Raw genomic sequence first — 27,110 nt, 5'->3', positions numbered from 1 at the left:
ACAAATTCGTCCACGACTAGGAGCTTTTAGCCACTTCAGGTTGCTTTCAGGGGTAAGTCTCTTATCAAACGTCAAATATGTCGGGGCCCCTTGCGGAGACTTTTAACCGAACGCACATGGCGTCACGCCTGTTTGATTGTCACCAATATGGTAAAAAATAAATGATTTCCTTACTCTTTTCGACCCGGGAGAATCTCCGACGTGCGTTTGTCAATGGGCAAGGGCCCACAACGTGGAATGAGAACCCTAAGCCACCTCTTGGAGTGTTGTTTCATGCTTTTACATGCTAGTAAGCGATATGCTTGAAAGTGTTTTAGCGCATTGTACGATATTATGGACGGAGATCAGTGTGTTATGCACGCCTCTAGCTGTCAGCCAACCCACAGTAAAGCTTTTTTCCATTCTCTCAATGCTGCTTCTCTGGCTCGTGGTCATTGCTCTTACCCTAGATCTTGGTTTTCGTGGTCAGATCTGCCGGATTCACAGCACGTCGACGAAGCGGCGCCAGGGTGAACCCCCGTATCAACTGCTTCATGTTGAGTATCAGATTTGTCGGGTCTGGACCGCCACGAAAGGGCACCACATTTTACAGCCATCTTTCCCCTTCGTTTTCTGGGGGTACGATGGATTTTTAGCTTACTTGGCTACCTACTAGGTGGTATTTAGCTACAGGTACCCATCCGCTTGTCAAAGCCATGTGGTATTTTCTTGATCGGCACGAGCCTGAAGCTCGGAGTGCTTCAGATTTGGCGTTCGTCAACTACTTACCTAGACTATAGCGGGATTAGTAACAAAGAAATCAGATGGCCACATTGTGTTCGTCTTTGATGGGGCTTCGCTCTTCAAGACAAAATACAGAGTCAAGCGGGACGGCGTTGTTTCGTATGCTCGCCTGGGGAACACGTTTCACCCCCTTGATTTTGGGTAATTTATGAGCTCCTAGCTCGGTAGCTTATTTGCACCCTGGAAATGGCTACATTCTATAACCAAATACGTCTCAGGACCCCCTTTCCTCCACGTTGTTTAAGATAGATTCCCATCGGAAATGATGGTAGTAGCAGCAGTCTGTGCCGATGGTGTCGATTCTGCTTCATGGCATCCAATGGCACGATGCTACAGTGTGTCGTAGCAATGCCACCGTATACACGTCGACAAGTTTCCATACATGACCTTAATCTGCACGTCGTGTTACAGCTAGCAGCATGCTAATTTGGCGTGCAGAGATCGGCGCAATGAGATTGTGATGAGCCCTTTTGTGCACCAGCCCTTTGTTGGCCCTACACCAGCACATTTGCTTGTACGAGTACGCAAATAGCATGGATAACGGATGTGTGAAAGGTTCTTTGTTTTTGGGTTAGACTGCTGCCCTTTGTCTGCCTTTGGCCATGGAATGCTGGATGACCCGTGCGACTAACTCTTACACGCAGGATTGGAGCTATTCTAAACATTGAAAGGAACCCTTGCAGTGCATTTCTCCACAGCGTGCTGATGCCATGAGATACCCTGGCAGCAGTAGAGTGGCATTGCCATCGCAACACGAAAACCTTCCAAGACTGCTGACAATGTATGGCTGTATTTGAAGCAGACCCAGCACAGTGTTCACATATTGCCGGTCATGTGAGATCTAGAAATCGAGGCCCGATACTACTGACTCAGACAGACTGACGCAGCTTGCGACGTACGAGTATGCTGAATACATACCAATTTATACATCTATTTATAGGTGATAGGTCTTAGTTCCGTCAGCGTGGCTGCTAGTCTTGCAATGGCTTCGTTTTGGAAGCTGAGTGAGAAAGCAGAGAGGATAAAAAAATGAACATGGAAAGATATTGTACCAATCATAATGACACGGAATGATCAGTACTACGGAGTACGGAGTAATACAGGTACTAGTTCCAAGCCTGCAGCCGTAAACGTATCCGATGTTGTGTTGGCGCCTTAGACTTAGTGATAGGTAGTATGTACTCCGTAGGAAGTCAAGGAATTACGAAAAGAAACGACTTGGCTACGATATCGGTTGCCATCGTTCCGCCTGCCAGGATGGGTGAGACATATATGTACAGTACCAATGTACGAACCTGGTGCTTGGACAGGCTTGTATGCATGTTAATCTGGGCAGACATGCAGCAACCTTGGCTTATCACAGCCAGATGCCAGTACAGTACCCCCCTACCCAAGCTTTGACGCGAAGAGTTTCGAAGCTGTGTTCATGTCGACGAGATGAGGTCATCGTCCGTACGAGACGGAAGCAGATTATGACATGATGTTCTTGCCACTCGCCGCGGTGGTTGCACTTGCTGAAACTATTGGCGCTCCGTGCCCGCAGTCGTTTGCCATACGGAGTCACCGTCTCCGTTCTCCGGGAAGCAACGTCACGGTGCCTGGAGTGTTAGTGCCGCTATTGACCGGGACGCGGAGCTGAGGGTCCGGAGTTCCGAAACAACAGGCAAGCCGAAAAACAAGAGAAGAAAAGCAAGAAATGGACGAGAAAACAACGTCCAATAAATACAAGTCCAGAAGCCAATAACGCGATGCGGACAGTGCAGCGCCGCAAAGCGAGCGACAGCCCTCGGCAGGCAGGTGCCTTGAAAATTTCTGGCCTGCTGCGGACGGACACGGCGGGCCCCACCGAGGGCTAAATTTAAGAAGCCGCTCTGCACGACAATTTGGGCGCGGGGCTGTGATTGGCCGGCCGTTGGCGCCTGGCGGGCTGGGCAGGGCTATATTTAGCCTAGGCGCTGTTTCGCACGCACCCCTGCTCTCCGCTCAACCACTCGAAACGAGGAGGTGGGGGCTTCCCTGCTGCGGTGCTTTTGCGCTTCCAGGCCAATTGACCCCTACGGGCTACGGGCTACGGGGACTTGGGTCCAGGACGGCGAGGGCTTCTGCCTGCGTGGTTGGTTGGACGAGCGGTGCCGTGCAGCGGTGTTCAGCAGGTTTTTTTTCCTCCATTCCTCCATCGTCTTCTTCTTTGTTCCAGCCATGAAATTGCTGCTCGGGCGGCTGCGTGGGGAGGCGGATGGCGGATGCGGTGCGTGCAGATGAGGTACTCGTACATGCATCAAGCACCTAGCGTGTATCTACTTTTAGCACTCGCCCGTGGATTGGATTGGTGCAGGTACAGTACTGTGCTGTAATTGATGTCAATGCCAGTGGGATTGGGTACCTATAGAAAAAAAAAACCAGCCAGACCTGACTGACCCATGGCGGTCATCAATCAACTAAATCGGGGTCGCACTGGTAGCGGCTCGGCCGCGCACAGGTACCCTGTACTTGGTCTCACCCCGTTGCCGTGGTGGCTGAGCTGCCGGGAGCCCTGCCCTTGACGCCGGACCAGGTCACCGCTACCTGGAGCCACCTAGCGTCTATAGCAGGCGCACTTAGCACTTGGTAGCGCTGCTTCGCCTGCAGCTGCCCCCCTTCCAGGTAGTCCAGGTAGTCAGTCTGCCCCCAGCCGCCGTTTGCTGCTGGCGAGCCTCTCAAACACCGTCACGCCAACTCCAATTCTTGCTCGTCCTGTCTTGTCTTCCATTGTTTTTTTTTTCTTCATTCTCGCAACATCCAGCAGCCCTCCCTTTCCCGCTCGCCCTCGCGCAGGATCCGGCATCTGCAACCTCGGCGCTGCCTTGTTCTCATTTCTCCTTTCTCCTTTCTCCTTTCTCCCTTCTCCCTTCCTCTTTCTTCTTGCTCCAGCGGCTATCCCGTCCCTCCACCTGCATGTGGCCGTCCGCTAATTAGGCGCCGTTCTTGTTTCACCTCGATTTTTTGGTACCATTCCTTCCAGCTCCCTTCTCGACTCGATTTGGACTCTCGCACGCCTCATTGTCGTTGCCGTCGACGATCCGACGCTGTTTCTTTCTTCGCCTCTTTCTCTTGGTCCTCTCCCGAGTTCATTTGCCCGCACAGCCAGCCGCAAACGCCTTCTGCCGCCTCAGCTGCTTGCGTCCGTCGCTGCTACGACGCCTCACGGGCCATAATCCCGACCGCTCGGTCGTGCTCTTTGTATCGCGAACTGCCAACAACCGGATTCAGCTGTGCTGTCCATTGATTACTTTCTTGAATTTTTCTTGCAGTTCGCCCATCCGTTCTTTCGAAACGTCTATTCAACACTCGCTCTCTCGCTCAACTTTTTTACTTGCTTCTTTTCTTACAACAGTATAATCTTCGACGAGCACACTCAACTTCAACCTAATATTCACCTCTTTGTTCTAGCCGACGCAGCCAAGCAACAGCGCACGTGTCAATTATTGGGGTTCATGGGCGCAAGAGACTCGAGTCTTTGAAACAATCAAAAGGGCAGCTTTTTGTTCGAAACCATGCCCTCAGCCGCGGCGCGTCAGATATACGAAGATCAGATACCGACCTTTATGTCTGTCTTTGATCTTGAATCCGAGACCATGGCGGATCGGGACACATTCACCGTCGTTGGATCCAAGTTCCTCGACGTGGCATCTAAAACCCCCTCTCAGCAGACTAGCCTCCAGGCTTGTCTTGCTCCGGACCAAAGCCACAAGCACCGCGACAGCACCTCGACCCAGACCTCGGAATCCGACGACTCCTCTCCCACCACTACGCTTTCCACCACAGACTCTTCACCTCTTTCAGACCCGTCGCCATCATCGTCGCCGGATTCTCCCCTCAACTTGATCCCGCTCAACAACTTTCACTCTGCAAGCTTTAGTGGCCCGTCAAACCCGGTTTCTCTGCTCAGTATTTCGGAAGCGAGCGCATTGGAGCGCCCTATGACATCTCCGGCGCCGAGAAAGCCAAGGAACATGAAAGGTCTATCAATCCAGCCACCGACAGTAGCAGCCTCATCCAAGACCATGGTGTCAGAACCCTGCTCGCCATCCTTCATCAAACCCTCTATCCCTGCCATGAAGAGGAAACCTAGCCTTCTCAGCCTCAAGACCAATGCTTCAGATTTGATTAAACAAACGTCGTTGGAAGTGCCCGCATCGCCCGGCATGCCCCCGATCCTGCAACGACGCGCGCTTAAACATTCCACCTCATCGCCAGCCATCCAGTCCTCCTCTTTGAAGACATCCACGTTTGGGCCGGCTGGAGGAATGACCTTTCCAAAGGTGCTGGAGCGGAACGAGTCGGGGCTGTCAGAGTTTTTGCGCCCCATGAAATCGAGTATGAATCTGACATTCGATGCGGCAATCATGGAAGAGGACACTCCCATCAAGACACAGCTTGCATCTCGAAATGACTTTGACGAACCCTTTCGTGAGCATGAGAACAATGAAGACCAGAAAACGCCAGGGTATCCTGATGGCCCGATAGCCATATACGGCGACAATGTCTATCTATATCTTGAGCCTACCGCAGAAGAGGCCTCTCGATTTGACGTCGTCATCAACGTTGCCCACGAAGTCCGAAATCCCTTCGAGGCCAAGCAAGAACCGGCCAAGCCTTCATTGCACGGTCCTTCTTCTCGGGGCAAAGGGATTTCGTCCAATCTAAGTCCCATCCCGGACACGGCCGTGTCAAACTCCAGCTTTTCTACCGCATTTGAATTCCAGCTTTCGGAGGATGGTGCCATGGACACGGACACGCCCACGACGCCAAAGGCGAATCCTCTCAATGTACCGGAGTACATTCATATACCATGGGACCACAACACTGACATTGCGCCTGATCTCATGCGCCTCTGCGAGACAATTGAGAATCGCACCAAGGAAGGGAAGAAGGTGCTTGTCCACTGCCAACAGGGAGCAAGCCGCTCAGCCAGTCTCATCATTGCCTACGGCTTATATCAGAACCCTGACTTTAGTGTCAACGATGCGTATTACGCGGCCCAGGCCAAGAGCCGTTGGATTAGTCCCAACATGAAGCTCATGTATTCACTGCAAGATTTCCAAAAGGAGCTGTGCAAGAAGAAACGCTCGTCACCCGGCTCGGGTCCCTATCGTCCTCGAACCGGAAGGAGTCCATCCAAGCACAGATTGACCCTATCTGCCGATGCCATCGAAATGCCTTCCAAAGAGCCGCATACCGCGCCTCTGCCAGCAGAGAACGGCAGAAGTAGACAGGGAAGCGAGACCAAAACTCCTCTCAATCTCCTGCCGGGGAATTCGGATGCCCTGCAGACTATTTCCCCCGGACCTGCTTCGGCGCCCTTGACATTCTCGTGGAGAGACACCTTTGAGAAATCCGAGTCGGAGCAGATGGAGCCGGAGCAGAAGAAGGCGAAGCAGATGGAGCCCTCAATCAGGGAGCCGGAGCCTAGCCCTCGACAGACAAGAATGGATCTTCTTCCGCCGCCCTCCCCCTCACCTTTCAAGCTCCAGGCTCCTCCTCTGCGGCCCAAGTCAGCTCAAGGAAGGTCAAAGTCAAGTTTGGCTCCCATGGGCGGCCATAGACTGAAGTCAACCGCATCTTACTCGACTCTCGGGCTTCGAGACTATTCGTCTTCGGTTCCCCTGCAGACTCCCAGCGAAAAAGCCGTCCACTTCTCGGCCATCTTTCCTGAGGATGTCTTGATGTCTCCCAAGGACGAAGAGATGACGAACAATCCGATGGGTGGCTTCCCATCTATCGCCGGAATGAGATTCATCGAGCGACAGGAGATTGCAGAAAACTTGTTTTCTCCACGAAAGACAACCTTTGGCCGAGATTCGTTCTTCTCGTTTGGTAGGCCGACTCAAATGGACCCGCGAAGCCCACCAACCAAGGGCGAAGCATCAATTATCCGTTCCATTGATGACATCCTATAACGGGCCTCACCATGCTTTTATGACATCTTTTCTTTAGCATCATATCACTCATGAGATTTATCTTGATACAAAACACATTGTCTTAGAAGGAAATTGGTGAAGCCTGGGTTCCCTGCTACAAAAAATATGATCTATATGAGATCTTGGCTATCGGCTCTCCCCCACTTTCGTGGGTTTTCTATGGCATTTTCAGGCGTTCAACGGTGTACAACAGAGCCATCGATTTATCAACTACACGCGTTGGAGAGGGAGCGCCCATGATATACCTGGCTCGTGCGAATCAAACAGCCAGCCCTTCGTGGCTTGATTTACTTGCTCCTTATCGGCGTCTTATCTCTTTACCTGCCTCCCGGTTCTGTTAATGGCCGGCCTAAAGCTCAAAAGGGAACATCTCCTCCTGAGAGACAAGAGGCAGGGAAAAGGGAAAAAAAGAAAAACATTCATAGCCTCTTTGCACATAGCACCAAACATGTTCTATTTCCCCATGTACTTATCATATTTGTGTTTTTTCTTGTGTTTATATAACTCGCTCGTTTGTTTGTTTTTATCAAGGATCAGCTGTTGGATAACAGCAAAACTTGGGTATGTGAAGGGGAGTACTTGGTTTTTTTGTCGGCATGTTTTTTTTTTCCAACCCTCGGAATTTTGGTATACATTTAAGGAAATCAAGGGGGGACTCCAGAGAGGGTAGGATGACGTTGGAAGCAGGTCTTCAGTGGAGAGAAATGGAGAGGTCATAAGAGCCTCGACGATGAAGAGACGAAGAGAGAAAGATACCACGATGGAGGAGGAGAGGGTAAAAGGGTATGGGTAGGAAGAAGAAGAAGAGGGAAAAAGAAGAAAAAAAGAAGAAAAAAACTAAACAGATTTTAAATCAAAACATCTATCCCCTAATACTTGTTGCTGCTCTCTTTGCTTTTGGTGCCATTTAATTTCTATTCATTCTATCAAGTCCCTGTCACACCAGGGCTATTCTAGAGGATTCCAACAAACGCCATATTGTAAAAAGAAGCAAACTATCCAAACGTCGAGGGCTATATGTGTATGTACGTGGCCATCCCATCAAGCGACGTTTCCCACTGTAGTATATATGTACTTTTTTGAAAAGAAAAAGGCAGAAATCTGTTTCTATCATGGTCTTTGGTTTATGAGGATTTCTTCGCCTTGGCGGCTTCCTTGGCCATCTTTTCCTTCCTAGCAATAGCAGCCTCGACGCCAATGCCGCCAAAGACGAGGGTGACTCCGAGCCACTGCATCTGGGTTAGACGATGGCCAAAGGCAACGACGGAGAGGATCATGGTAAACATCTTGCGGGTTACAGTGACGGTGACCAACAAGACGGACGAGAATGTGGAGAGAGTGTAGACTAAAGGAGGGAAAAGGTGTTAGCACGAAAGATTCTGTTTACGGCAATTGAGTGGTTGGGTAAACATACAGATGAAGACTTGGCCGAGGGCACCACAAGCTGCAAAGCCCAAAACATCCTTCCACACAGCGGGATACTTGGTCATGAATTCAATGGCCGCATTTAACTCGCCAGCACTACCAGCGACGTCCATTCCGAGCCACTCCCCAACACCGGTCGAGACGAGCGCAGGGCTGCCGAGGAGGTACAAGGACGTGACAACGGTGCTCATAATGTTGTTGGCGCACATCATCTGCGGCCCGGTGAACGGGCGAAACGTCTGGAAGATGTAATCCTGCGTGCTGTTGGTGAGGCCATCGAAGAGGAGGTTGATGCCGAGCAGCAGCAAGCCCCAAGAGACGTTTGCCTCTTCAGACCGGGTGGACTTCTTATGCTTGCGGCCTGAGTGAAGGGTGAAAACAGCGACGCCAGCTGTAACGGCGGCCACGACCAGGTACTTGTAGATGGGGTAGCGCTTCCGGAAGATTGTAATGTGGAGGAACATGACGGGGAGAAGCTTGCAGCTCTTTGCCAGCAAAAAGGTGATGTAGTCGATGTGCGCAAGACTGGCGTAGCCAAAGGGGCTGGCCAGGCTGTTGGTGATTGCGACGAGCGCGAGCGGGCCGAGGATGCGACGCGACGGGAAGATGGGCGGCACGGCTGCGCCTTTCGGAGTCGAGGCCAAGAGATAGACGAAGCCGACGGCGGCCGCAAAGAGCGACTGGATCGTGTTGAGGAAAACGGGGAAATGCCAGACCTCTGGTGCGTCGGCTGGGCCGTACGCCTTGGTCGTCAACTTCTCCTGGAGGTACGCCCACGTCAAGCTATTTTGCGCCGCGCGCGCGTTAGCAGAACTGTCCAAAGAGGAGAGAAATCGTTCCATCTCATCTCAACTTCTCGCAGAAACCAAAAACCTACAAGGAAGCGTAGATGCCCGCAACCGCAGTCACAAGCTGCACCAAGCCGGCCTCGCCCTGCGCCGACTTTGATGGCGCCGCGTGCCCATTCGTCGCCTTGGACTCCTTTCCATTGGCATTCTCCCACTCCGCAGATTGCTTGTTGAAGAACTCAGACGACTCCTCGCGTTTCACGGCTACCTGCTTTGTGCGCGCCATGGTTCAGAGATCGGGGGAGCGCGTCGCCGATGTGCGCAACGGGGTAAATTGCGATTGCGACTGCAATGTCGAATCGTCGAAAAATAGCGGCAATGACAAGATGCGACTGCGTAGAGAAGGGATGAAGGAAGTAGAGTGAGATATAACGGCGGGAAAAGAAATGAGAAAGAAAGAAATAACAACAAGGGGGGAAAAAAGGAATGACGACGTCAATTTTGCCGAATATATATGCAAGCGAGTGTTGCAGCAGAAATTGAAAAGTTGACAAGTTGGCATCATCTCGCAGCCATGGCGGCGCTCTGACGTCTGGGGAAGGAAGGAGGACCCTGAGGCTGGTGGGGGTGCGCCTGCCGCTTACCGGAAGGCAACTTTCCGGTTCTGGTTAGGGGCTCTGAGAGGCGCATTGCTCCCTTACTTCACAGGTATTTCACATGTACTGTACAGAATAATCCAACAGCTCTGGAACACTACGATTTGCAGACATGATGCTGAGATTTATGGTCATGGCATTTCACGGTTGGTTTTAATAAAAATATGGAAACAGTAACACAGACTGCACAGAAAAACATCAGACAAAAGTCACAGGCAAATCAGTTTGCGTCCAAATATATTTCAGTCTCTTGCTCAACGACTGACTAGATGCACTATTATCTAGACATCCCCAATCCCAGATCTGTTTCATGCGCATAGCATGCCTTTCGTGCACGCTACGGGGTATTGCCTGATTCCTGCTTGAAAAAAAAGAGAAAGAGAGAGTCGTCATCCACTGTCAGAGAGAACAGCAGCGAGGATAGAGGGCATGAGTGGAAGACGATATGTGTGTTAACGCCATGTTTACATATCCGTCGTCGCGCAGCGATGGTAAAAGTAAGAGGATTGGTGTGTTTTTGGTTGGTAAGGTAAGATTCTTTTTGTTTTTCCGGACTAAAGATGACACAAGGATCGCGGAGCAAAGAGTTGAGAAGAGAGTGATCATGATGGAGTGGCCGCCGAAGAGCGAGGTCACAATGCCCATAAGCGGCACTGGCTGTCCCAAGCCGCAACTTCGACTCGGCTGTATCGATGTCTTTGAATCCATTAATCTCGGAAGGAGGCGTGGGATAAGAGTGATGTCAATTTATGGCAGGCCGATTGCGAGCACAGCTTCGTGGTTGAGGGAGGAAAACAACGGCGTGTGAGTCGGAAGGTCGAGGTGGTAAGAAAAATTGATGAGTCCATATCGTGTCGAATTGCAGACACCGAATGAGCCCTGCTCGCGTAATCGTCATCTTCGGATGAAGCTGAGCCGCTGTAGCAAAAGTGCAGTGGCCTCATAGTCGGCGCGAGAATCAACTCAGGTAGTAGAGATAGAATCGTTCTGATGGTGGGCCAGTTGGGATAGAAATGACACGTGAGAAAGCATAACTAGAGGTAAAGAGGGAGAAAGGAAAAGGGTAAGGAGAAAACGAAAGGGGGGAAGAGGGGAATCGCAACAAACAGGACGGTGGCTGCGTTGAATGCTTTTGGTGATGAACCATAATCTTCAAAAATCCTGTCCCTGTTCCAGCGGGGGAAAGAGGAGCCTTGCGGCAAACCAGATCTGGACGCCCTTAATCCGCCAAATCCAGCCCAAATACAGCTCATTCACAAGTGGTACGAGAAACATGAGGCAACAGCCAGTGTGCTCATTATTAGAGAGTCCTTGGTTTACTCTTGGTCTTGCATCTGACTGCGACGCATCTTTTCAGCCTCCAGGTTCTCGTAGAGCAAGAAAAGTGCAGACTCGTTGGCCTTGGCAGTGCCCATAATGGTGAACATGCGCTCGCCGGTCTCGTCATGGGGGGCCTAGGGCAATGGTTAGTTGGGTGTGATTACGACGTCCCATCATTGAGTCTTACCTTGGCAATGGAGATGCGAGCTCCGGAAGTCTTGCGAATATCGCTAATCTTGCTGCCACCACGACCAATGATGCATCCAACCATGTCGGCGGGGATGCTGATGTTCTGAGTCTGAATTTCCTCGCCATTCTCGTCGTGGGTTGGAGGACCGCGGTTTGCGGCGTCGGAATCTGAGCGGCGGCTGAATGGCCTTGAGCCTCCATTGCTAAAGTCGGCCCCGTTTCCGGTGCGCATCACGCGAGGGCTTCCGTAGTCGCCACGACCGCCGCCGTTATAGCCGGAGCCACCCAGGCTTCCAGAGCCGGAGGGTTGGGTTCGGACTACAGGGTTGTAAAGCACAGTGCCAGTGCCCCGCTGCCAGTCATCAACCAGGCACTTGGAAATCTCCCAGATGGCTCGCTGGATGCCTTCGGGGGTGCCTTGAACCTCTACAATACGCTCGGTTGACTGGGGCAGCATTTCCTTTTGCGCAACCATGCGGACGCCGGAAACATCCTGGATATGCTTGATCTTGAGACCTTGTCGACCGATAATGGTGCCCATCTGATTGTGGGAGATGAGGAGTTTGATAGCTATACGTTGGTTTCCCTCACGTTAACGAGTGCGCTTGTTGTCAAGAGAAGGAATACGTACGGTGAGTGCCGTTGCTTTGAATGACGCCACCCATGCCGACAGCGGGTGCGCCCTCCAGAAGAGCTCTAGCAACGATGGCGTAGGCCCGAGAGATGGCATCACAGCCACCGGTGATGGTGAGGACACGGTCATGAACGCCCTGGACGACCTTACTAACACCGGCTTTTACACCGGTTTCGTCACGGAGGTCAGCAACATTCTTGCCGCCCTTTCCAATGATAACACCAGCTTCCTTGGAGGAAACAATGGCGCGCAAGGTGAGCTGAGCCTGGGCATATTCTTCGTCCGTCTTAGGGGCGAGCTCGCCGTCGGGGCCAAGTCGCTCGTCCATCTTCAGCTGGTCCAAAGAGTCCACGATATCGCCGCCATTGGACGAAAGGATATCTTGGGAGGCCGACATGATTGTTGCGTAGGAGGGGTGGGTGAAGAAGAGACGGGGGAGATGAGGTGGATGCGACGGAAGTTTTGATAACAAGGTAGGGAATCAGAAACCGCTCTCAAAACTAACTGGTAGATGTCAGCTCCGAAGCTCACGGCATATAAAAAGTTGGAAGCAGAGCTGCCCGAGGTTCCGCGTAGGCCGCGCAAGGCCGCGCGCGCATAGCTGGACCATCTGTGACGCAACCTGCGTCGAAGACTGTTGGCCGCCTGTTGACGGCGGCATGCGGGACTGCCGCAACCGCGGCGGATTTGAAATGAGGCCGAGTGCCATCACCAAGCAACGGCAGGGAGAGCATGTGATATACTTACCGATTAGTTTTCGAGAAGCTGGAAGCTGCGCGAACGTTGAGAGGATGAGAGGATGAGAGGATGAGAGGGAGCGAGGCGGCGGTACGAAGTTGGCAATTGGCAAGGCGTCGAATGCGTTGCCAGACTCTTTTTTTTGTGTGTGGTGTTGGCAGGGATTTGGCGGGGTCGAGAGGCGAGTGGGCGTGCGAGTGCGAAGGTGCAGTGAGAAACGCGACAAGGTCCGGTCTCCAAGGGCAAGGAAGTGCGCAGGGGGAGTCGGAAGACGGAGGGTGGGAAGGAAATTCGTAGGGAGGCGAGAGTGCGAGAAAAGGGTAGAGGCGGGAAGAGATGAGGAGATGTGAGAGAGGAAGAGAGAGAGAGACGGGGATTGAGACTGGAGGCAAGGTGAGAGAGAGCTCTGGAGGGGGAGCCGAGAGAAAGTCAGGTGGGGAGGCAGAGGTGAAGGAGGGAGAAAGCGCCGGACACATGGGAACCTGGAAAACAAGCACAGCGCAGCACAGCACAGCTTTAGCACGGCGAGCGCTAAGCTGTGGGCGCTGTCGCCGCTGCAGCTGTCACTGCCGTGGCCACTAGCAAGCCCAGCGCGCTGGAGCGTTTGGACCTGCTATGCTAGACCTCAAAGCAGAAAGGAATGGGAAGGCAAAGCGAAAAAATCGGAGACAAACGGTGCACCAGGAACGGCCACGCTTCTGATGCCCGGAATGATGTATAGGCATGCAGTAAATTTGCAGGCGCGGTACTTGGTACATGCGCTCCTCTCGACTAGGCGCCCTTCATTGTTGCTGCTAGGTGGGCCTGGAGGTGACTGGAAAGGGCAGTACCCGGCACTACCTGGGCTGTACCTTGTTTCTTGCCTGCGTGCATGCTGCCGGGGAAGTATGACAGCGTCTTCTTCTGGTATCGTCTGCCACGCGATCCAGCTTTTCTCAGAAGAGGTTTCTAGGTCTTCTTGCCTAAAGCGGAAGTGGAGTGAGCAGCGCCCCCAGATTTTGGCACATCCTCATTCTCCATGCGTTTTCACATGGAAGACTTTAAACACCATCATTGATACCTGTTGAGCTAGGCGGATGCATGCATGCCATTTACCATTACTCGAATTATTACCTTCCAATACAACACAATTTTAGTAACAGACTATTTATTCTCGCCCGAGTCACTCAGATATGTCTATACATGTATGCACTCTTGAGGACCCAAATCACCCACCCTGCAGCTTTCCAAATGCCCTCTCTGCAGAGCAAACCGGCACTTTGTCAAGTTTGCTGGTGTGACGCAAAGTTACTAAATGAAATCCAACGAGATCCCGGTTTCCCTCCCTTGACTTTCATGCAGTGCACTCGCTGCAGCAAGCCTAGTTGATAGTGGCGCTCTCAATCCCTACCCTTCCATCTTGTGGGCAATCAGCGTCGAGACCGGCTCAGCTACTCCTCCTTGGCGCGCAGCAGCCGTATAAGCGACCATTCACGGCCGCAGAGCCTACACCTACACCAATCGTTTTGCTGGAGGTGTTTGCAATGGGGCAAACTCTACGCCTGCTGTCGAGTCTGGACATTGGCGATACATGCGGCTTATGCTTACAGTAAAGGCATGATGCCGTTGAAACTTGTGTCCGTCTGGAGATCTGCTTAGGATATTTCGATTGAGCGCAATACTAACTGTAGCACCACTTTGGTCTGCAATAGCCCTATTTAGATACCGCGGACAGCTAGAAAGTATGTGCAAGCGAGAAACATTAAGTGGTAGCTGCGGAGGAGCTGTTTGCTAGGTATACAGCAGCCCTCGCTTGTTGAACGCTTGTACATTTCGATACCTTATCGATGGCGGGGATGATATTTCTCATGCTGTGCATCAGGGCTTCTCCTGTCAAATTCCAAATAGCCAATGCTGCATTGTCCCCTGTCTCATCATATCACAATGGGACGATGTCAGCAAAGACACCTAATCCGCAATTTCCGGAGCTGCCTCGATATCAGCTGGCGGGTACCGTAAGGCATTGAACACGCATGGCAGAATGCAGAAAAAAGACATGGCTAATAGATTCTTTTATAAGCTTCTTTCTATGTATATTCCAGGGTTTACGTGTTATCATTTGTAAACTAAGCCTTTTTGCAGCCTTTTTGCATCCAAATTAGAAGCCGCTTGCCCTTTCGTTCAGTCCGTTGTCGCATTATATTGTACCACCCATCTCTGCAAGCTTGCCGTCAGCCGTAGCTTCATATAATAGGTTCAATGCTGGCAAGTACCAAGTAAATGCTATCAATATTATGCTGTATAACTCTATAAATATGATGAATAACGAATTACCACTGCATGACTCATCCATCAACGCTGTCGTAATTTCTGCTCATGCTCTACCCAAAAGTTCTTACAAGCTCTGTGGCCCCAGTGCTCAACCCACCACTCCCCAAAGCTGTCCTCTACATCATAGTCAACCTTTGACACTCTCTCTTCTCTCTTCAGACCGCATATTATACATGGTTTAGGTCCCGCCGGCACCGTCTTGGCAGTTTGGACCAGCATATTCTCGCTCAGCTCGGGCACCTTGAGATTGAGCTTGCCTTCAGTGTTGGCAGCCGCGACGGCAGATCGTACGCGTCCCACGTGTTCACGCCATACAGCTACTACATCTGCTGCCTCCCTGTCTTCCCGAGCTGATTGTGTTTTGTCGACGCCCGCGAGCTTCATACCCTTGCTGCCAGCAGCCGAGATAGACATGCTTTTCGCCAGGATCTTGTCCCGGTGCCACCTATGTTTGCGACCAGCAATTACCCTAGCGGCAGTCGTGGCAAGGAGGATGTAGCCTTGGAGAAAGTGTATTGCCTTGGGGTTAGAAAGAACCTGTTGCTTTATCGAAGCACTATGCCCAGACATTGGCTTGAAAAAGGCGTTCGCTGAACTGAGGAGATTGGGAAAAGCAGACAAGATGACGGATGGCGGCGGAACGTTGGTTGGGGGAGGGTCATCATCGCTCGCCTTTATGGCGTTGGATTCACCGTCATCGCCAGCGTCCCAGCCCCAGTCGTCGGATTGAGGAATGCTAGTGGTAACATCTTTCTTATTGCCAGTTCCACTAGGCGTATCATCCCACGCGTCCCAATCATCATCGAAGTTCTTGGCGACTGATGACTTTGCTTTATGTTTGGTTGTTGGCCAAGCAGTCACTGGTGTTGCTGATTTCGGGGCATCACGTGTTTTCTTGGCAGTATCAGCAGCTACTACACTTGTCTTGATTCCAAGATCTGGGAACGGGTTTCGCTCCTGAAACGATGGTGACTTTGGTGGGTTCGGAAGTGTTGATGTAGCTCCAAAGCTTAGTGCGCCTAGGAGCTGGGGAGGGGACTGCTTGTGAGCCACCTTTTTAACAGGCTGCTGCTGCTGTTGCGGAGGGTCGTCAAGAGAGAGCAGGTCTAGCAACGGTGCAGAGTTGATGGAAGACGCGGGTTTGGATGTGGAGCTCTGCTTTGGCTGCATCGGTGCTGGAGCCACCGCTTCGAAATCACCAAATTCATCATCATCCTCATCCACATCCGGCTCCTGGAGCTCGAAATCATCGGCATCGAAGAGCACGTTGGAATCCGTCGGTGCCGAGGCCATAGAGAACCTTGAATTGGTTGGCGTTGAGTTCCATGAAAGGCCGGTGTCGTTGGGCCTATTTGCTTGGACATCAACCAAGGTATTGGTCATGATATCGATGGAGGGGGCCCGGAAAGGCCGATTTCCAATCTCAGGCCCCTTATATGGAGCGGAAAACCCTCCAAACGGATCGGACGACTTGCTGATTGTAGCTGCTGGCGGAGTAGGCTTTGCCGTCTCGAAGTCTCCCCAGCCATCGTCATCAGCATCATCGAATGCCTGTGGTGCTGGCGCAGTCTGCGGAAGTGCTGGTGAAGTAGCCCAACTGATAGCTCCGCTCGGCTGGGATTGGATTGGAGGCCATCTCTCAATTGGCGAGGCTGCTGCTGTTGTGAAGTCGTTGAAGCCAAAGCTAAAGGGGTCCCTGACCGCGGGCTTGCTTTGCTGAGTCTGAGATGCGGCTGGCGGAATTGGTTGTTGTGGAGGGGGCGGATTGCTGTTGGCAAATTCGGCAAACAAATCAGCCGACATTCTGGCAAATCTCAAGATGCATGCTCCTTGTAACTGCCGAGAAGAGACAAACAACTGCTTCTTGATATCGGTTGCAGGGATGGACGCGATTCTACTTGTACATATGCGAGCAATCTGCGGTAGCTTGAGATGAGCGTATCCGTATGGACAGGAGTTAAGTAAGCGGAGGACGCGGCTGGAGAGCCCAAGTAGTAGGACCTATGCACAAAACGCCTCTGCGGGCCATTTGGAGCGCGGCATTGGTGTACCGGAGCCGGGATATAGCGCTAGCCACCCGCCTACAGCGATCCGTGGCAGCTGAGTATGCATGTACCTGTACATCCGAGGTGCCCACGTGCGGGGCTATTGCGCCGTACTTCCACAGCCCTCTCATTCTTCTCGCTCTCAGCTGGACCTTGTGAGATATCGTGGACTGCGTAATATTCACTAATTTGGTATTCCCGATGCGGCGATAGACTCACCTCAGAGCTGGAAGTGAGCGTGCCATGTCGATGAGATTCATTGCTTAGCCTTACTCGCCAGGACCCTCGTCAGGATGAGATCTCTTGCAGAGACGCAGTGAGTATTGGGTCTCACACAATGAATGTCAAGAGCCGCCAACTGACTGCTCCTGAAGAGCAAGATGGCAGGCAACTCAGACGCACTGCGCAAGCGTTGAGGACTTACAGAATGCGGTCCGCCATAACGGCCCCTCGAGCCCTTGCTTATCGGGCTGTCGTTCTGTCTGCTGGAAGGTGAGTCTGCTTACGCATGTAACGTCTATGTCTGGGGATGGGGGTCTAATGCTGACTTGCTACGGAAAGGCATTTCTTCTGTCCAAAGATGGTGACGATACCATGTTAATCTGGTCTCAATCTCTCCGCGAGAAGAGAGAGCTATATGGCGAACGTCGTGATCACTTTCTCAAGTTCATAAACCACCCTGAGGCTCTCACTGAGCTCACCATTGACCCTTTGGCCGATGATCCTAAAGTGAGTGGGAACCTCCGGCCTAGACATGGACTCGATGGGCTCTAACATTTAAAGTCCCCTTGGAATACTGTCCGCGAAGATGAAGTTATTAGAGCAGAAATCTTGCAAGACGTTCAAAGACTTCCGGATGAAGCAAACTATCATGAAGACTATATGCAGCGCATGATTCTGGATATACTCTTTGTCTACTGCAAGGAGAATCCAAATAGGGGTGGTTATCGACAGGGAATGCATGAACTCCTGGCCCCTATATTACACGTCGTCGAACAAGATGCCCTGGATCGAGCATCCACCTCCGCCAGTGATGACGAAAATGACCTTGAGGAGCTGATGCTCGAAACCATCGACCTGTCGTTCATTGAGCATGATACCTTTATCTTATTTTCTCAGTTGATGGAGCACGCTCAGTCGTTTTACGAAGTCAAAGATGTACCAAATCCAAGCCCACCGACTGACGGCCCATCACAATCTCGGTTTCCCGAGCAAAGCTCTGCCATTGTCGAGCGGAGCAAATTCATTCACGAAGTCTGCTTACAAAAGATTGATCCCGAACTAGCAGCACATCTTACGAGTATAGAGATACTTCCCCAAATATTTTTAATGTGAGTGCGAGAACTATTCATCAATTTTGGTAACCGACTTTCTCCTACATGAATGCTAATCTATTTACTAGCCGCTGGATCCGACTTTTATTCAGCCGAGAATTTCCTTTCAACCAGTTTCTTGTGCTTTGGGATACAATTTTGGCCGTCGATCCTACGTTAGACCTTATAGACCTCATTTGTTGCGCCATGCTGCTGCGAATCCGCTGGCAATGTGAGTTATCTTTTGTTCGCTCGTAAAAGTCCCTAATTCGTTATTCTGACCAATTCAATCTAGTGTTAGAATCCGACTATTCTGTTTGCCTGCAACTACTTCTTAAGTACCCACCCCCTGCTCAGTTGCATGGACCTCATACTTTCGTCGATGATGCACTCTATCTCCGCGATCACATGAATGCACTCGGGGGAGCAACCCTGATCAAGAAGTATTCAGGAAGACTTCCCAAGGTTCCGAAGAGCCCCGAGCCTGCTGAACGCATTAGCTCACCCCTCTCTGGACTTGATTCAATTCGCAGAAAGGGCTTTGGTTTGAGGTCACCAATCCGCTCGCCATCAAAATTTCTTCAGCAACAGGGTGGAGTGGAAAATATGATTCAGGGCGTGTTAGAGAAGAGCGAAAAGTTGGGAATCAACCAAGCGTTACGGGATGCCGTTGGTGAAATAAAAAGAAATATGCAGGGACTAAACGAAGGTCTCTCTTCACCATATCCGAGAGTCGTCCTGGCCGACGATGGCGCAGCCAAGGCATTGGCTGTTATGCAGAGACGAAACGACCAACTAGCAAGCCTGCTCGAAGAGACCGTCATGAGCCTGAGGGCCCTATCTCTGTCTAATCTTGAAGATAAGGCTAGAAGCCTTGACATGATCGAAGTTGCAGCAGCCAAAGTCCAATTTGTGCAGATATATCTGCAGGATGCCTCGATGGATATCCCGACCGTAGACTCCCCTGCTTCTGAGGAAGTCCAACTTGCGGCCGACAAAAGAGAGGATAAGGAAATCAAGAAAGCGCCGCCAGCTGAAAAAGAGAACCAACCTTTATCGCCTGAATCTTCTGGCACGAATGCGTCCGCTCTGAACCAAACGAAAGCAACTTCAATTTTGGACGAAACAAAGAAGCCTGAAGAAATCCAAGACCCTCTCTCTGAGGCAGCAGAAGCCACAAACAGTGATACTAAGAAAGAGGAGGTGCTGAATGAAGTCCAACCCAAGGCTCCAGCGGCTGCCTCCATACCTGCTAGATCGACTATAGCACAGTCTTCATTCTCATGGATGCTAGAACCGGGCGAGTCTGGACCTCCACAAACGCCTCCAATAGGAAAATCACCTGCAGCTCAACAAAAGAAACGTAACAATAATGTTAGCCGGGAAAAGAATGCGTTTTTATTCGGAGAAGCACCGTCCGAGTTGGATGAAAGAGACCCTCTTAGTTCTGGCGATATTTTTGGGATGGAGCCTATGCAAACCCCGCGAGCAAAAGGGGAATAACGAGATAGTATGATATATTTTCATCACGATACAATTCTAATTTACCACTAAGGTCTTGCTCCACGATGCTCATGATAAGTCAATCTTCTCTCTTGTTCTCATGGATAGGTTGAAATATCGTGAGACTGCGGTTGATAGAATGACGCAATTGTTTAAGTGAACAGGATCATATACTCGATCGACATTTATGGCGCAACAAAGAGTGATCACAACAAAGAGTTCATACTGCGCCCCTTTAATAAACGAGTCTTGTGTGTTTTCAGTGAGATGCCTTTTTTTTTAAATTCAAATCCTATTTACCCTAACTACTTGGCCAAGGCCTTCTGCTGTGAAACCGGACTCGCCCACAGCTCCGGTTTCCTAACCAATCAAGAAGAGAACAGGATCTCTGCCGCTAAGAAGACGAGATTTTTTTTGGTTTTTGGTTTTTTTGTTTGTCCTAACAGGCGCTTAAAGGTTGGCCTGGACAAAGCTGAGAAGGGCGCCGAGTCTGCTGTAGACACCAGCGAATCCGGCCTCAGCACAGCCGTTGCCCCAAGAAACGAGACCCTGGAGAACACCGTTGGCATCAACGATGGGGCCGCCGCTGTCACCCTGGCAAGAGTCCTTGCCACCCTGAGCCTGAGCAGCACAGAACATGTTGGTGGTGATAGCAGACCTTCCATACTCGGACTGGCAAGTGGCGCGAGAGACGACGGGGATGGAAACCTTGTTGAGTCTGGCGGGGAGAGACGAGCTGCCCTCGGAGGTGGTACCCCTGTTGAATCAGTTAGCATTGGGTCTCATGTCAAGTGAAAGGTGTAGGATATAAGATATGGGACATGCTTACCAGCCAGCGGTGGTGACGATGGAGCCAGCAGCAGGGTCAGAGCCAGCAGCAGGAAGGGTGGCGTAGCCAATGGTGGAGCTCTGAGGGATGGAGCTGGCCAGCTTCCAGACGGCAACGTCGAAGTCGGTGGTGCGGGAGTTGTAAGAGGGGTTCACGATGATCTTGGAGACACCGACTTGAGTACCGCCAGAAGCCCAGGTCTATAACGACGGTGTTGTTAGTATCATGACTGACATTCTTCCAGGGTGGGATATGATAAGAGAACAGAAAGCGAGCAAATTGTGCTCCTCATGCTAAGGTGATAGAAGGGGCGAGCCAACTTACAAGAGTACCGGCGCGGACCTTGACCTGCGAGGCAGTGAAGTCGACGGAGCAGTGGGCAGCGGTGACGACGGTGTTGGCGTTGACCAAAACACCACCGCAGAAGTGAGAGCCCTGGGTGGACAGAGAGACGATGTAGGGGAACTCGCCGAGAGCAGCGGCAGTTCCTCCAACGATATCAGCGCCGCGGGGCTCAATGGCAGCTCCCAGAGCGAGAGCGGGCAGCATAAGAGCTGAGACAACCTGGGAAACGGGAGCCATTGCGAGTGATGGAAGCTTGGTCTTCTAAGGTAGGGAGAAGAGGGCTTTGGATGGAATTCAAGTGGTGAACTGTGGTGATTCTCCAAGTCGAGTCGAGGGGAGCCGTCCCCCTTATTTATATACACCTTCAACAAGATCATCCAAGGCAGACATGATAACCAGTTAGATGCGTATCAAGCACAGCCCAGCCCAATACTACGACGTTGGATGGATTCCCCAATCGCAGACCGAGGCCCAAGTGCCAGATGGCGCCGCATGAAGGCATCTCCTTCCTAAAGGGAGATTACAATAAAGGCCAATTGCTAGGGTTCGCAAAAGATCCAAGCTGAGAGAAGGGGAGGCCAGAAACAGAAGGCGACGATGATGGCATCGCACGTCAAAATCCTACTGGCTGGAGACTGGCCATGCAAGACCGTGCATGCGGACAGAGAGACGGATTGGATAGACCTGAAATGAGAAATAGACGCCTGGTCACCGGCAGGACAAGGCTAGACATATGATATGACGACGACAATACTACATGACTAACACTAAAGGAGTAAACTTAATTATAAATAAATAAACACTAAACAAATCAAAATCAAAACAACATGAGCTAACAGGAGCACAGCTCAAACACAAGCCCCAAAACACCTCCGTCCGTGTAAGAGAGACAGAGATAAGCGCGTCAAGCTCCCAATGCTACAACTCACACGTCCGTTCAAGAACAAACGATCGGCCGGCTCCGGCAGTTTCGAAGCTCAACAGCCTGCCGTATCCGTCAGTTGCTTCCGAGCCCGATCTTGGGTCGCGATGGATATCGCACGCCTTGCGACCTTCTGGATTGAGGCGCCAAGGCCCGTCTAAGCTTGATAAAAAGCTTCGCGATAAAGGGCGCCGGAACAAATATAGGCGGCGCGGGGTAAATTGGCCCGATCTGATTAGCGTCTCATGCTGCTTGGTTTGGGTACCGAGTACGGACAGATGCTGGGCATGTGTCGTGGGCTGGGCGTGTAGAGGTGACTCGGCGAAGGAGCATGTGAATCCTTGCCGTTGCCGCTGGGCTGCAGCCTAAGAGAATGGCGTTTGGTGTTTCGAAAGTACCGAGCATTGAATCGAACTTTGGGAGGACGCTACGGTAGTGGGCACCTAATTAGGCAACTAGTAGCAAGTATTACAAGAATAGGTACCTACATGTAGGTAAACAAAAAAAGAAACGGGCAAAAGAGAGAGGCGTGAATTTAGAAGTCCCTTGCCTTGTATTGCCTTGTTAGTACATATGTAGTACAGAGTAATGTAGTATTGCCTTAGATACTGAGGTAGTAGGGAGATGGTTCAACGTCAACTGCCCTAATGCCTAAATACTACTTGATGGGTAATATCTGAGTACAGGTAGAGTTGACTTGGAGTTCCATTGTCTAACGCGGCTCGCTAAGGTCTGGTGTCTGCGGCAATTACCTAGGCGGTTAGGCTAGTACATGTTGCCATTGAAGCATAATATTAAGATTACGCACCTTTGTTTTTGTGGCTTAGACATGTGCGAGTATGTCCTGCAAGTGAGTGGGCGATGAATAATGGCAAGGACAAAGGAACCAAAAAATCAAAAGGCCCAAAATGCAGATCTTCATCGCCATCCTTTCGAGGCCGAATTTCGGCACCAGGCATCACTCAAGCCCATTGACCGAACCCCCCTGGCCAAGACATTGCGCAATCGTGCAGCATCAGAATCAAAACACAAGGAGAGCCGTATCCATCGTCAGGGTTGCATCTACAGACGTGCGTCTACGGCGGGCGTCTGTGCCGGGGAGCATCACAAAGAGGGAAAAATGCCCATAACAAAAAAAAAATATTTGGCCAAGATTTTGCGCCGTTGTGCCGGGATCAAGGGAAGAGGCTGGAGCTCCAAGGCGCAATCGCTTGGCGAGGGCCCGTGCCGATCTGCTGCTGGGATGCAGAATAGCACCGGTTTTCGGAGCACAACTTGGCAGGGCATTGACAATTCTCGTACCTGCTTCGTATATGTATGCTTGTGATTACGAGCATTGCAGTGCCACATGTAATTCGGACTTTTGGTTGCCGTTATCGAGGTAGTAGCGAGCTGTTGGTGAACATTAGGCAATTGGTCATGCGTTGCGCCGTCGACACGATAAACACGAAGCTGGCTTTCCTTATCTACTACATGTAATGAATTCTAATACTAATTACATGTATGGATGCTGCCAAGGACTACCTCTATACTATAAACGTGTACCTATGCAATGGCTCTGCGGCCTGCAACAATACGAAGATGGAATCTAGATCGTCTTCCATCCTGTACCTTATCTACCTCTTGAGAGACTTCTCCCTCACCCAAAACGTAGCAGTAAAACACACAAGACCAAACAAGATTGACGGCACAAAGGACCCAATTGTAGCAATCTGATAGCTTGAGCGCACCTGTTCGGCCACAAGCGGTGGCAGCTCCTTGATAGCGTCAAGGCTCTGGCGGACCTTTTCTTCAATCTGACCAGCATCGTCTCCAATACGGGAAGCTAGCTGTGTTCTCAGGACCTGCTGGAGCACGGCAGAGCTGGCACCGACGCCAACGCTGGAGCCGAGCGAGCGGAAGAGATACGAGCAGGCAATGGCCACTGCGGTGTCTTCGGTGGCTGCATTGGCAAGAAGAGCGATGAGGATGGTAGTTATGCCTTGGAGAGAGAGTAATCAATGTTAGTCTGGTGTTGTATAAATGGCATATAATGTATGTAGATAGCATCCATGTACATGTGAGGTAGCATAGAGTGCGTGGGGGCGGGGCGAAGGTCAAGGACAAATTAAATAAAACATACCACCACCGTTGCCAATGGCCGAGAGGACGAATGCGGTATTGGATCCAACCAGTGAGCGGAACCACACCGAAACGATCAGCGGCACCATTGAGAAAAACAAGATGCCGTAGCTAATAACCGTTGGCCAGTAAAACTTGCCAGTCCTCTTGATGACCCAGCCGCCGGCGAGAGACGCCATCACGCCGGCTATGGTTGCAGGAACAAGCAAAGAGCCGCTCGCCGTGGCGCTTAGCCCCTCGACGGCCTGGAAATACAATGGCACAAAGAACATGACGCCCATTTCACCCGCCATGCCAAACATGTTGACGATATAGCAGGGAAGTAAGTCTGGGCTGAGGATGATGTGGCCCGGGGCAAATGGGTGCTTGGCGATTTTCATCTCCACGAATAGAAACAGGGAAAACAGGATAGGCGTGAGACTGAGGGAGATGATGGTGACGCGATGAGACCATCCAAGGTTAGGACCCGAGTCTAGGCCCGTTAGTAGAGAAACAACGGCGAGCACGAGGGTGAAGGCTCCTAGAAAATCAATCTGGCGAACTTTGGCGACCCAGTGGTCCTTTGAAGGAGGCTCAAGATCGAGGATGAAGTATACCGAAACCCAGGCTACCAGGCACAAGGGGGCCTGAATCATGAATGACCTGTTGATATGTTAGCCGACGTTCAACCTCTCTTTTCAGCTCTTCAAGCCATGATCACCCTCACCATCGCCATCCAAGAGAATCAGCAAAGAGTCCTCCCAGGGGGCCTCCAGTTGAAGTACCAGCAGCATATACCACGTTGATATAGCCCTGCCAGACGCCGCGCTCCTGCAGTGGGACAATATCAGAAAGCAGAATCGACACAACAGAACTCATGCCTCCTCCACCAATGCCAGCAATCGCTCGAGCGACGCAAAGCTGCGTCATGCTCTGGGCTAAGCCGCACCCCAAGCAGCCGATGCCGAAGACGGCGTATGCGAAAAGGAGGCACGCCTTTCGACCAAAAATATCGCTGAGCTTTCCGTACAGCGGCTGAAAACTTGTGAGGGTAAGGAAGTATCTTGTCAAATTTTTACGTTAGAAGCTTTTGTCACTTGTCATATTTCGGCGGGAGATCAGTTTGTGAGGTTCGTGCTTACGCGGTGGCGATCCAACTCGTGTTGTTTAACGCATTGAGCTCGCTGCCGATTTTGGCATATGTCGCAACGGCAAGGAGCTGGTCGACGGCCACGAGATAGACCTGGATGAAGACGTCTTGTCAACATGTTTTCTCTAGTGGGATGATTACATGTACTTACTCCAACACCAATGGCAGGAAGCAAAATGTGCATCTTGTCAGCCATGGGATGTTTCTTCGGTCTGGCCTCGACACTACCATCTTCGACATCGTTGCCATTGCCCAAGACGCCATTGCGAGGGCCAGGCTGGGAAAGAAGGGGTGACGTCTCTGTTGGAGGAGCAGATGCCAATGGCTCTTCTTCATTGGAACTGGGTGATCCCATCTTGATGGGAGTTGAGTCAAATTACAACAACCGCCGATCGCGTTGATAACCCTAGCTTCAATCTCGGGGAAGTACAACCTTGTTTTTACCTAGACAGAGAGCAAAGGTAGGGATTGCAGCAACTAGATGGCAGCGCGTACACCGGGAGACACACACCTCTCTTGTGAGATGCGTATATGAAAGCTGACACGCAAAAACAAAACGGTGAGATGTGTCGATATACGAGTTGCTAGTGAGCCCCCCCACCCAGGCCGTCCTCATTTAGCCAGGGGCGATATTTATATCAGCGCATTGCCTTGTCAACCCAAGGGCGTTTTCATCAAAATAATATGATCCAAAAAGAACGCAATCTTGAGTAAATATGATAAATCCATCACTATCGATAGGCCAAACTGCAATTCATCGAGTAGATGATGCTGAATAATGTAGCTGCGAGTCGCGTTTAGCATCCGATTTTGGATTTAGATCGTCTCGTATTATTCCGGGGTTATTATAAATCTCACTGAAGCGATATAATCCGAAGACGAGCGTGAGAGCGGCTTTTAAGATGATTTGATGAATTTTCAGGCTATTATGGTCATGTCAAGCGTTGTTAATAATATCTTGAACAATTACTGATGAGACGATAAAGCAAGTATCGCGTTTGCAAGGCACTTGTAGGGAAGTTGAAGGTTGTGGCGTGTGGAGTAGATGAACTCCGCATTTGGACTTTGTAAAACCTGGGGGTGGCTGAAATGCCTAAACGAGCATAAATGGACATATGCATCTCACTCAAGCTACATGTATTCTCTCTTACAGGATAAAAGATGTATAGATTTCAACTCCGAGCAATAGTATTAATGTGCATGCTTTTTACATGTATGCACGTTTCTCAATGACGTCAATGACGCCTAGAAGCCGCCCCCAATAGGCTGAGCTGGGCAGACTAATAGGCATACTCACAGGCATATTTGCAGCATGGCTCAGTATAAGTACCTACAAAAGGACTAACTTGGATGCCTACATGTAAAAACATCGAGGGCAACTCCAACACATTGTATTCTTATTTCAACGTTGTATTATATTATATCTCCATATTGGTCTCGACGTCGATATAGTCTTTGTTCTTTATCTAAACACACTTTGCGATGGCATCAACGAAGCCAGAGTTTTGGACAAATTATAATTTCGGACCTCTAATAACTTTTAGTGAGGATGACTCAGGCCTCATATTTTCTTCTGGCTGGCCAGAACCCAAGCCTGTGACCTATATCAACAGTGAAGATGCGAATCTGAACCAGCCTGACACAGAATATGCCGTTCTACTGAAATACGACCAAGAGCATATATACGCCAAAGAAGCTATTGTCCGGCAGATCTGCTCCAGTTGGAACTTGCCTGCTACGAGTGCACACAATCTCTTCTTTTTTATTGCCCCCGAGAGGGCTTGCTCAGAGCCCATAGGCACGACGACCTGTATCTGGTATCGATTAACGGTGCCAATAGTCATGTCAAGCGTGATAGGAATTAAACTTAAGATCCACGTTTGCCACGTCTTGAATAATGAAACTAGAACAGCGCGTACACTTATTTTGTGTCCAAGAGAGATCGAGGAGAATGTTTCTAAAGAGCTAAGCAAACAAGTTACCAAAAACGGGCGGGCTAGAGAGACAATGGTTTGGCCGAGTTGGTTTACGGCGCATCTTGTTCTGGCAAGGGAAGTCGAGGATCTATCATCTGTACAACACCATGTTCAGGTTGACAAG

At 50.8% G+C, this 27,110-nt stretch overlaps 8 protein-coding genes across 8 annotated transcripts; 3 read left to right on the top strand and 5 right to left on the bottom strand.

Annotated features, from left to right (window-relative positions):
- Positions 1-4,316: 4,316 nt before the first annotated feature.
- On the top strand, positions 4,317-6,328 carry TRIVIDRAFT_168491 (uncharacterized protein; the record flags this gene model as incomplete). Its single annotated transcript, XM_014103364.1, has 1 exon — positions 4,317-6,328. A coding segment is annotated over one exon (2,010 nt), but the record flags the coding sequence as incomplete, so codon positions are not given.
- Positions 6,329-7,867: 1,539 nt separating this feature from the next.
- Positions 7,868-9,242, bottom strand: TRIVIDRAFT_30062 (uncharacterized protein; the record flags this gene model as incomplete). The annotated part of the gene is made up of 3 exons (XM_014103363.1): positions 7,868-8,088; positions 8,158-8,951; positions 9,046-9,242. The coding sequence occupies 3 exons, from the start codon at positions 9,240-9,242 to the stop codon at positions 7,868-7,870; spliced, it is 1,212 nt and encodes a 403-aa protein (XP_013958838.1).
- A 743-nt stretch (positions 9,243-9,985) lies between these two features.
- On the top strand, positions 9,986-10,734 carry TRIVIDRAFT_215638 (uncharacterized protein; the record flags this gene model as incomplete). The annotated part of the gene is made up of 1 exon (XM_014103362.1): positions 9,986-10,734. The coding sequence occupies one exon, from the start codon at positions 10,058-10,060 to the stop codon at positions 10,418-10,420; it is 363 nt and encodes a 120-aa protein (XP_013958837.1).
- Positions 10,735-10,928: 194 nt separating this feature from the next.
- On the bottom strand, positions 10,929-12,152 carry TRIVIDRAFT_54511 (uncharacterized protein; the record flags this gene model as incomplete). Its single annotated transcript, XM_014103361.1, has 3 exons — positions 10,929-11,066; positions 11,120-11,691; positions 11,753-12,152. 3 exons carry the CDS (start codon positions 12,150-12,152, stop codon positions 10,929-10,931), a joined length of 1,110 nt encoding a protein of 369 aa, XP_013958836.1.
- Positions 12,153-14,750: 2,598 nt separating this feature from the next.
- On the bottom strand, positions 14,751-16,680 carry TRIVIDRAFT_229937 (uncharacterized protein; the record flags this gene model as incomplete). Its single annotated transcript, XM_014103360.1, has 1 exon — positions 14,751-16,680. One exon carries the CDS (start codon positions 16,604-16,606, stop codon positions 14,825-14,827), a length of 1,782 nt encoding a protein of 593 aa, XP_013958835.1.
- A 391-nt stretch (positions 16,681-17,071) lies between these two features.
- On the top strand, positions 17,072-19,713 carry TRIVIDRAFT_71936 (uncharacterized protein; the record flags this gene model as incomplete). Its single annotated transcript, XM_014103359.1, has 6 exons — positions 17,072-17,164; positions 17,223-17,340; positions 17,410-17,577; positions 17,632-18,179; positions 18,251-18,393; positions 18,457-19,713. 6 exons carry the CDS (start codon positions 17,142-17,144, stop codon positions 19,662-19,664), a joined length of 2,208 nt encoding a protein of 735 aa, XP_013958834.1.
- Positions 19,714-19,919: 206 nt separating this feature from the next.
- TRIVIDRAFT_71933 (uncharacterized protein) lies at positions 19,920-21,138 on the bottom strand (the record flags this gene model as incomplete). Its single annotated transcript, XM_014103358.1, has 3 exons — positions 19,920-20,421; positions 20,494-20,693; positions 20,818-21,138. The coding sequence occupies 3 exons, from the start codon at positions 21,073-21,075 to the stop codon at positions 20,115-20,117; spliced, it is 765 nt and encodes a 254-aa protein (XP_013958833.1).
- Positions 21,139-23,376: 2,238 nt separating this feature from the next.
- TRIVIDRAFT_61412 (uncharacterized protein) lies at positions 23,377-25,365 on the bottom strand (the record flags this gene model as incomplete). Its single annotated transcript, XM_014103357.1, has 5 exons — positions 23,377-23,741; positions 23,883-24,523; positions 24,588-24,923; positions 25,003-25,103; positions 25,162-25,365. The coding sequence occupies 5 exons, from the start codon at positions 25,363-25,365 to the stop codon at positions 23,377-23,379; spliced, it is 1,647 nt and encodes a 548-aa protein (XP_013958832.1).
- Between the last annotated feature and the right edge of the window lie 1,745 nt (positions 25,366-27,110).

The sequence above is a fragment of the Trichoderma virens genome (genome assembly GCF_000170995.1).
Source record: "Trichoderma virens Gv29-8 chromosome Unknown TRIVIscaffold_4, whole genome shotgun sequence".
NCBI classification, from domain to species: Eukaryota; Fungi; Ascomycota; class Sordariomycetes; order Hypocreales; family Hypocreaceae; genus Trichoderma; species Trichoderma virens.
This window is presented reverse-complemented; position numbering and strand designations above follow the sequence as displayed.